At 38.0% G+C, this 10956-nt stretch overlaps 1 protein-coding gene across 1 annotated transcript; it reads left to right on the top strand.

The window, feature by feature from the left end:
• Window positions 1–763: 763 nt before the first annotated feature.
• LOC141480306 (uncharacterized) lies at window positions 764–7133 on the top strand. Its single transcript, XM_074170218.1, has 3 exons — window positions 764–3381; window positions 5913–6590; window positions 6630–7133. Exons 1-2 carry the CDS (start codon window positions 3307–3309, stop codon window positions 6372–6374), a joined length of 537 nt encoding a protein of 178 aa, XP_074026319.1. The 5' UTR covers window positions 764–3306; the 3' UTR covers window positions 6375–6590; window positions 6630–7133.
• The last annotated feature ends 3823 nt before the right edge of the window (window positions 7134–10956 follow it).

The raw sequence follows: 10956 nt of genomic DNA, 5'->3' as shown, positions 1-10956 counted from the left end.
GAAGTGAGTATTTCATATATTTTACTGGCTAGATTTCATAGTCTAACTATATCGTGTATTCTTCCAGTTGAACTACGGAGAAGTTTTTCAAAGAAAGTTCATTGAAATATTTTAATGAAGATAAGTGTTTTGTTGAAGATCAATTGGCAGATATCGATGAATTTCAGAAAAGGGTTCATCGTCTGAATATCCGTGTTTATGATTTCGAAACTATAGTAGGTGAACTCGAGTAGGGAAAATCAGAATTTGAAAGCAGAGCTGACGATTCTAGAAGCATGCAATGTTAACCTTCGGAAATTCAAAGAATGTAGCGAACAACAAAGTAAAGATTTGAAAAAACAAATACAAGAATTGAAAACAGAAATTGAAGTATGTGAAGTCCTCCATTCCAGAATGAGATATATTAATGAATCGAAGAGGTTTTGTATTAAAGTGTATAATATATTAAAATTCTTGCAAAGCGCTTTCGACTTTTGTCATCATCAGTGCTCACTTGTCAGGCAACAGGAAGTATCAAGATAAGTGAATTGTACATTGTAATATTTGAATTATATAAAACAAAATAGGCTTATAGCCAAGAAATACATTTTTGGATTCAGGCCATGTGGTTCAGTCAAAGTATCTTATAAGATACTTTGACTGACAGTCAAAGTATCTTATAAGATACTTTGACTGAACCACATGGCCTGAATCCAAAAATGTATTTCTTGGCTATAAGCCTATTTTGTTTTATATAATTCAAATATTACAATGTACAATTCACTTATCTTGATACTTCCTGTTGCCTGACAAGTGAGCACTGATGATGACAAAAGTCGAAAGCGCTTTGCAAGAATTTTAATATATTATACACTTTAATACAAAACCTCTTCGATTCATTAATTCAAATAAGTGTATTCAGCTTTTCCAAATCCTTTTATGAGATATATTGATTATTATCCATTTTGTACCGAAGAAGCAATAGGAAATTCACTAAATACCTGTGAGAAGTTGTGTGTAGCACCATCAGTACGTAATCCTGCTATTGAGAAACATATTTAAATCTACCATTCGAAATCCCATCGCATCAACAATGCCTCTCTACTGAGAGGCATTGTTGAGGTACTGAAATATGAAATATGATGTGGTAACACTGATTTGCCTGATATTACCTACTACCGTCCAGCCTGAAAGATTTAAAAGTCTGCTATTTGTTTGATGAACTCATTCTTGGTTCACCACTTGAACTGTATTTAACTTGGAAATATTGAATTTTTCGGTGAAAGTAATATTTGAATATTCAATTGAATTTTTTTCGAAAGTGAATTATGGATTCAGCTAAGAAGAATATACGAAGCATTTTGACTTCTGCCGGATTGTCGATGACGATGAGAGAACTAGCAAGGGATTACATTGAATTCATCAATGAACCTATTCCATTTCGGAAGCTTGGGTTCAGTCATCTTGAACCGTTTTACGTTCAATGCCAGACACAGTAGAGGTGAGTATATTTCACACGAAGTGATTTTACGATCGTTATTGTACTTTGTACAATTGAGTCTATTATATTCGATGATATTGTCTTCAGTAATTACTCCTGCTACAGCAACTGTTACAATTTCAATTCAAATTTAAATAATTTTCGCATTTCACCGTTTTTGCAGCCATTAATTTAAAAACTGAAAAAGTGTATGCTTCTACAGTATTTCAAAATCACAAACATTAATTTTAAAATTCAACTCAACGTCGTTAGACGTTTAACTGTAGTGACACTATATCACTGTGTTATTTTCACTTGTTATATTTCAATATTGCACTATATTATAGTCATTTATCAAATAATGTCCACATCCCACTGGAATTTCAGACACTCCACTTTTTTTCACCCAAAGGGGTTCATCGTCTGAATATTCGTGTTTATGATCTCGAAACTGAAGTAGGTGAACTCGAGTGGGCAAAATCAGAATTTGAAAGCAGAGCTGACGATACTAGAAGCATGCAATGTTAGCCTTCGGAAATTAAAAGAATGTAGCGAACAACAAAGTAAAGATATGAAAAAACAAATACAAGAATTGAAAACAGAAATTGAAGTATGTGGAGTCCCCCATTCCAGAATTAGGGGACATCACATACTTCAGAAGCAATGAGAAATTTGATAAATACCTGCGAGAAAGTTTCAACCGTTAATGAAGATAAGTGTTTCGTTGAAAATCAATTGACAGATATCGGTGAACTTCAGAAAGGGGTTCATCCTCTGAATATTCGTATTTATGATCTCGAAACTAAAGTAGGTGAACTCGAGTGGTGAAAAATCAGAATTTGAAAGCAGAGCTGACGATACTAGAAGCATGCAATGTTAACCTTCGGAAATTCAAAGAATGCAGCGAACAACAAAGTAAAGATTTGAAAAAACAAATACAAGAATTGAAAACAGAAATTGAAGTATGTGAAGTCCCCATTCCAGAATTAGGGGACATCACATACTTCAGAAGCAATAAGAAATTTGATAAATACCTGCGAGAAAGTTTCGACCGTTAATGAAGATAAGTGTTTCGTTGAAGATCAATTGACAGATATCGGTGAACTTCAGAAAGGGGTTCATCCTCTGAATATTCGTGTTTATGATCTTGAAACTAAAGTAGGTGAACTCGAGTGGGGAAAATCAGAATTTGAAGGCAGAGCTGACGATACTAGAAGCATGCAATGTTAACCTTCGGAAATTCAAAGAATGTAGCCAACAACAAAATGAAGATTTGAAAAAACAAATACAAGAATTGAAAACAGAAATTGAAGTATGTGATGTCCCCCATTTCAGAATGAGGTATATTAATTATTATCCATTTTGTACAGAAGAAGCAATTGGAAATTTACTAAATACCTGTGAGAAGTTGTGTGTAGCACCATCAGTACGTAATCCTGCTATTGAGAAACATATTTAAATCTACCATTCGAAATCCCATCGCATCAACAATGCCTCTCTACTGACAGGCATTGTTGATGCGATGTTGAGGTACTGTTGTTGATGTACTGAAATATGAAACATGATGTGGTAACACTGATTTGCCTGATATTACCTACTACCGTCCAGCCTGAATGGTTTAAAAGGCTGCTATCTGTTTCATGAAGTCATTCTTGGTTCACCACTTGAACTGTATTCAACTTGGAAATATTGAATTTTTTGGTGAAAGTGATATTTGAATATTCAATTGAATTTTTTTCCAAAGTGAATTATGGATTCAGCTAAGAAGAATATACGAAGCATTTTGACTTCTGCCGGATTGACGATGACGATGAGAGAACTAGCAAGGGATAACATCGAATTCATCAATGAACCTATTCCATTTCGAAAGCTTGGGTTCAGTCATTGAACCGTTTTTACGTTCAATGCCAGACACAGTAGAGGTGAGTATATTTTACACGAAGTGATTTTACGATCGTTATTGTACTTTGTACAATTAAGTCTATTATATTCGATGATATTGTCTAGATGAAAAACATTTTGTGGAAACAAGAAAATATTTTCCGGAACAGGATAAATTCAAACTTATGAGGCAGAAAGGTGTTTTTCCGTACAGTTTTATCATTTCTTTAGATAAATTAAATTATTCTAGTATACCATCAAAGGTGGACTTTTATGATATACTAAATGAAAAACATGTTTCTGATGAGGATTATGATAGAGTAAAGCAGGTATGGAACACATTCAATTGTCAAGATTTGGGTGAATATTCTGACATATACCTAAAATCTGATGTTCTACTGTTGTGCGATTGAAAATTTTAGAAATATGAGTTTAGATACATATAAATTGGATCCTGCTCACTATTTCACTTCTCCAGGTCTTTCTTAGGATGCTATGTTGAAGTATACGGGTGTCAACTTGGAATTATTAACTGATCGATATGGTGCATTTTCTCCAAAACGGTATACGTGGTGGTGTAAGCCAGTGTTTGGAGAGAAAGCATATTGCAAACAATCAGTTTCTTCCAAATTATAATCCCGAAGAACCTTCATCTCTCATAATGTATTTGGATGCAACAAATCTGTATGGTCATATCATGTCTCAATCATTACCTTTTGGTGGGTTCACTTGGTTGACCGCCAGTGAAATATGTCAGTTGGATATCAATAGTATTCCAGATGATAGCCCCCAAGGATACATACATGAAGTAGATGTGCATTACCCTGTCGAGTTACACGATCTACATTCGGATTTACCATTTTTGGTTGAAAGTATTAAACCACCTGGTTCAAAGTCCAAAATACCCAAACTTATTCCTAATTTGAATGATAAAAAGAAATATATCGTTCAGCCGGTAGCCAAGCGGTTCGGCGTGGGTGCTTTGTTCACTCACTCGAATTGACTGCCGTGTTGGTCGGTGGTTCAAGCCCTAGTCTGAACGATCGATCTTCACTTGCTACCGTCCAACCCATGTTAGGAATCACACGTTAAAAGGTAAGACCTCGTTAATCCTTAGCTCGCACAAGTTTCGACTTCTGAGGGTTGTCGTTCGTAGGGGTGCGACAGCTGGTTAACGGAAAAACAGATTTTAAAACAGATTATAGGAATTTGAAACAAGCGGTCCGTAATGGTTTGATGGTGATGAAAACTCATAGAATTCTCAGATTCAATCAGTCACCGTGGCTGAAAAAATATATCGATTTAAATACAAATTTGAGAAATAAGGCTACCAATAAGTTTGAGAAGGGTTACTTCAAATTGAATATAAATTCCATATTTGGCAAAACGATGGAAAATGTAAACAATAGAAGAGACATCCGAATTGTCACACATTGGGAATCCATAAGAAGAGGTATGGGTGCCAATGCTTTGATAGCTCGTCCCAATTTCAAAACATTATCCATATTTTCGGAAGACTTTGTCGTCATACATATGGATAAAGTTAAGGTTTGTTATAATAAACCATTGTATTTGGGGTTCAGTATATTGGATATGTCGAAAACAGTCATTTATGATTTTTTCTATGATGTCATCAAAAAACATTACGGACCACAAGCTTCTCTTCTCTATGTCGATACGGATTCTTTGATACTGAAAATAATGACGGATAATTTTTATAATTTTATGATTGCAAATGTTGATAAATTTGACACTTCTAACTATAGGTTGGGTAATAAATTCAATGTGCCAGTTAGCAAATCGGTGATTGGAAATATGAAGGATGAACTTCCGAATGATCCCATCATCAGTTTCCATGGCACCGGTGCGAAAGCATATCATGTACAAAGTGTGTCTGATGAAATAAAGAAAGCAAAAGGTATTAAAAATCCGTTATAAAAAATCAAATTTCAATTGAAGATTACATTAGGATTGTTGAAACAGGCGGTATAATATTTAGAAAGATGAATGTATTCAGGAGTGATTTACATGATATTTACACGTTGATGTGCAATAAAGTCGCGCTGTCACATAATGATGATAAGCGATTCATCATTCCTAATACCACCAAGATATTACCTTGGGGCCACAACGATATTGAATTCTATCAGACAAGTTCCGAACAAAATTCTTTTGAATGTACTGAAAGATGAAAACAGTATAAGTGACAAGAAATTAAATCTACTCATTGCCTTATTGGAAGAGCAATCGAGTTATTGAATTTTTTCACCCATTATCTGGTTTGTTCAACAAATTGTAAAATTCATACTTGTCGAATATTTCGACTATTCTACCCTACTTCCACCCCCACTCCCATTCCCACCCGAAGTGGTAGGGAGCATACGGCTATAAAACATAAAGAGGAGGCCACAGTTCATCATTCGATTGCAGTCTTCCTTCAAAAGAAGCAGCCAACCCGAGATACCTGCCAGCCAATTTAGTTAAAGTTAAAAATTCAAAGCAGCTTGATGAAAGTACACACTTCCATACTATTTATATTATATTGTCTAATATTTTCATTTTCTCTTTCTAGAATCATGTCTTTTCTAAGGAATGCTCTACTGACCCCGAGTACCATGTAGAGCGGAGGAGGGTGGTTGTCCTACAAGACATCATGATACAACCACCAGCTGCAGCTCCCATTCCACCACCGGGGATGACTTCCACCCAGGAAGTGGCGGCTTCCATTCCACCACCGGGGATGACTTCCACCCAGGAAGTGGCGGCTCCTGACTTGAAGTTCTTTTTCGAGGACTTCAAACCAACCCCCGAGGAGGAGGAGATTGACCCCCCACTGCCACCAACTCTGTCGACATTCAGGCGACCAACTTCTTCGTCAGCACCCCCCATCGAAGATTTACTGAATGTCTACAACCCGGACCTGGACGAGTCTCTGACGGATTTATCGCATCTTCACAGTTTCTTATCGAATTATTATCGCCTATCGATTCAGGGGATGAGTTCGAGAAACCGATCAAGAGGGCCAAGAAGGTGAAGAAGTCCGCACCTGTGAAGAAGTCCGCACCTGTGAAGGCATCCAAAGCCAAAGGTGGGAGGGGTGTTAAGTTGAGTGCTTTTCGCAAAAAGTGTGAAAAACTCACCTTACGTTGGTTGGCCTACAGCACCCCTTCCAGTGATGGAGGTGCAGAACTTGGTGGAAGTCGTCGCCCAGGTCCATCGGGATGCGTCGCCCCCTCCAGTCACCCCCCAGGTCCATCGGGATGCGTCGCCCTTTCCAGTCACCCCCCAGGTACGTGTTGAGCATTCCGAACAAGAGGTTGCCCCGGAAAATGTCCTTTCACAGACTGTGAAAGGACATTTTCCGGTAGAGGGTAATAAACTCAAAGAGTCTATATATATTCACAGTCTGTGAAAAAGAGATATTTGAAGGAAAAGAAGGTTGTGGATAGTTCTGATTCCAGAAAAAGGGCCTTGATGGCGGAAATTTCCACCATCGAGGCCCAGAAACTGGAATTAGAGAAGCGACTCTCTTTGCTTAGGGCGAAACTTCAAGAACAAGATTTGCAACAAGGAAAGAGTTTAGCTTACATCCAAAAATATGGACCTCTTGTTCAGGAATGGGATGCCACCTGCCAGGGGTTCCTTAATACCTGACCCCTTTTGTAAATATAATTTTGTTTAGTTTAAGTTAGATGTATGTTTAGAATAAAAAAATTGTAATTTTAGGAATATAATAATTCAAATTGTACAAATAATAAAAAGTTGCATGTTAATTTTAAGGTTATTTAATAAAGTCTATGTTATGAATGAAAAAATAAAATAAGGAATATTGGAGTGCATATCTATATTCATATCTGTATTCTCAATATTCCTTAACTTGTTCGTTCATCATGAATCAAGCAACATCAATTATTCGGGAAGCTGATTCCACCAGTGAACCTCATTTTGCCCCACCTGAGAATTGGTCCTATGGTGACATTCAAGTTGCTGTAGTTGATTCAACATCTCCCGATGATGAATTCGATGGGTATTCAGATACAACAATAGACCTGAATGAAGATGTAACCTCAGACGAAGATGAGTTTGAACATGATGAATTTGCCAGCCCAGAACTTGTGGATCGACTGTGGCTTGAAGATCATCAAATCGCTCCATCAAATATCATCGTGGTGGTTGATTCTCCCGAACCGGACATTATGGAAGCGGTTAACCCGGTCGCACCTGACATCATCATTATAGATGATGATGATGATCAGGTAGGTTAGGTTAGGTTTTCCTGGGAGTGCACATACTACCTGGTTGGTGCACACGGAATGCTGCGTGGATGGGGCAGCATTCAACCTAACCACTCTATTTGGTAGTAGTGAAAAAAATAGGGCTATATCGGTTCGCTCTTGCGGTGAAACGTTAGTTGTTCCGCTATAAAACGAATGAATTAGAAAATGGAAACAGTTAATCATTATCTTTGGATATCTTAGGAACATTGTTTCAATAATGTTGATGAAAATTCGTATCATAAAGAAATTTTAAGCAATGTATATTCGGGTAAGTAACGAAGGGAAAGGTAGTATAGGCGATCGCTTCGCGATCGTGAAGCGATCGCTCAGCGCTTCGCGGCCTGGGGCGCTCAACATCCACCACTTGCACCCGGGGCGCGATTTTTGCGACCCCCACCCCCCCTCTCCGCCTCCCACTAGACCCCCTCCTGTGCAAGAGTATAAATGTAGGAGTTCCTCAATGTAATCTTCAGTTGAGTAGCTATCGTCAGCATATCAACATACCAGGAAGCCGATTCCACGACCGGACCCCAGGCAGAAGAACCTACAGCGCCACTCCCGGATCTTCAGTTGGAGGATTCCGATATGGAGGCCGATTCAACCACCACGCCTCATCACCCTTCTACATCTTCGGTCCAGGTACTGCATGTGACCAGTACCGAAGACCACTCCGAAGACTCGAGCAGCTCGGATGATGATGACGATCTCTGGGACGACGACGCATTTGCGGAGGAAATGGCGTTTTCTGAGGGTTCGGTGATGTGGCAGTACTTCCCCCGACCCGATGACAGCGACGACGACTTGTAATCCTTTCCTTTTTTTTCCTATTTTTTCCCTATTTCACCCATCCTTTATCCTTTCCTTCCTCGGAGTACACATTTTGTTTGGTTGGTGTACACGAGACACTGCTTGGTTGGGGCAGTGTCTACCTCCCTCTCTCCTTTCCACCTTTGAAATAAATATTCTGAATTACAATACCAATTACTCTTATTGACTACTCTGAATAAACACCCCTCCAATTTGAAATATTGTCTTATGAAAATTATATTTCCAAATCTTGACATGAATTCTGCAATTGTTCAGATAAGAGAGAGCTAGTATGTTATCAAACAGATTCAAATCCACTCGGACGCTTAAACAATCATTTTTCAATGTAATTCATTTTACAAAGATAAGATATTCAGAGAACTTACATATTCTATAACACATTTGTGCATACCTCATATGTATATGGATGTACATTTTAGAGCTATATCCATATAATAAAAACTACTCTTCGTATGATTATGTGACACTCAAAATATTCTATTTCTTTGACTGAGTGATCAATCTTATTATTAGATATCTACACTTTGTTTGTAGCTCTGAAAAGAGCTGTATTTTTGTTGACCCGAAAGTCCACGGTAATTGCTGCGCAGATGGGGTGTTGTTGCAATCTCATTATGAGATATCTACTCTTTGTTTAAATAATGTAGCCCTGAAAAGGGCTGTTTTTTTTTGTTGACCCGAAGGTCCACGGTTACATCTCCAGAGGTGGGGTGTTGTTACATATGATACAGACGGCTATTCTCCTAAAGTTGGTCAAAGGCCTATCACATGCTTTACACCATGTTTGCCCCATCTACATGAAGCGGGCGGTGTAATGAATGTCGACGTGCCCATAATACCCTCCATTGTTATTCCGTACAGAATAAAAGCGGAAGCAACACCAACACAACTTCTCTATTTCACCGTCAATCGTTTTGATCCTGACATGGCTATCCGTTACACAATACAAATCTAACGGATCATCCAGTGTCTCAGTGATATTCAACCACTCAACATTGCCAATAACTACTCCGCTGTCGTCAGTCTCGTGAGTCGAATCTGTTGCGATACCTTCATCTTCTTCTTCAACAAGACCTTCTTCATCATCATCAATATCTAAATCCCCAACACCTTGCTCAATTGCCTCATCGTCTTCGATATTTAAGCCACCTTCTGCACCTTGCTCATTCACCTCATACTGCATATCTCCACCATCATTTTCTTCGTCAACACCCACTATCTGTCCAACGTCTTCAAACTCTTCCACCAGCTCATGGTTATTAATATCTCTCTGAGATAATAATGCTAACGCAGCAGCTCTCTGTGCAGACATATTAATGTATTCTTGTGGTGATACTTGAATACTGACTTAAGTTTACAATCACTCACCGATTTTTATATGATTTTTGACAGTGGTGGTGGTAGCTCCCTCCACTCTACCCCACTCTTCACGGTACCTGTTTATAAGAGGGAAACATGGGGGCGTGAGAGTGTAGTTAAATTCATCGATTGAATATTTGTACATCTATCAGTGAATATGTCTTTCCCTAAAGAGTGGGATACAAAACCGACAATACGCGGCTTTCCAATCAAAATTGGCAAACATATAGTGTGTTACAACTGCCATGGGTATTGGCCTGAAACATATATCAACCCATGTACCGGCCTGTGTCGTAGATGTGTTGTGGCAAGGAATCCAGACCCACTTCGGAAGAGGATAAATGGTTCAACTCTAGAAGTAAGTGACTACCGCTAGCAGTGCAGAGAATGTTCGAAAGAGATTATGTGTAATAATATGGGCATTTCAAGGAATATATGCATAAATTGTGTAGCGACTTGCGATACATTAGTCCAGCGATGTCTACAATGTAGTGAATATAGTGTGGATTGTTGGAACAATTTATGCAGTGCTTGTAGAAATGATTGGCAATTGTGTGAGAATGTCGGCCAATTTCACCCCAACAGAGATGTCCACTTTCGAGAGTGCTGGTATCTAACCCATGAAGAGCGGATAGAGAGACGGAGGTTTCATGGAAATCTTATGCTAACATACACATCTTGAAGTGATTTCAATATGTTGAATTTATGAAAAATAAAACCAATAGTTTACATATTACTTGCATCATTTCTAAGGTTATTATTCTATTTAGTTTTTAATAAATAAAACAATTTTAATACACTATTTTTTTATTTTTTATCTAATATTGAGTACAATCATGATAATGTCATTACACTAAAGAATTTTCATCGATCCATGAGTTGTGATCTTCAGAGAACCCCAGCCACTTTACATAGAGGCGATGTCCTTTTCTTTTTAAAACTCGCTCCACCAAATACGTATTGGGATCTTTCGTATTATTCAACTCCAGCCCATAAAAACAGCCTTTGATTGGTTGCCCATTCACATCTTCTGAAGCATAAGTTATAGGTTCTGTATTAACTTTCACAATATTTCAGCTGTAAAATTTGCTGTATAACCTTTATCGAATGCATTTTTATACTTGCTGATTCGAACAGAATCCCCAATTTTAA

Source organism: Leptinotarsa decemlineata, unplaced genomic scaffold (genome assembly GCF_025532065.1).
Source record: "Leptinotarsa decemlineata unplaced genomic scaffold, Ldec_3_MD MMD2_P_RNA_scaffold_7, whole genome shotgun sequence".
In the NCBI taxonomy this organism is placed as follows: Eukaryota; Metazoa; Arthropoda; class Insecta; order Coleoptera; family Chrysomelidae; genus Leptinotarsa; species Leptinotarsa decemlineata.
The sequence above is the reverse complement of the archived record's forward strand: the minus strand, read 5'-3'. Positions and strand labels throughout refer to the sequence as shown.

Bases quoted from the DNA above. Each gene is read 5' to 3' on its own strand.
- LOC141480306 (XM_074170218.1), top strand. From the start codon at position 3,307: ATGAACCTATTCCATTTCGAAAGCTTGGGTTCAGTCATTGAACCGTTT. The intron at 3,382-5,912 runs GTGAGTATATTT...TTCTCTTTCTAG, and splicing joins CAATGCCAGACACAGTAGAG to AATCATGTCTTTTCTAAGGA.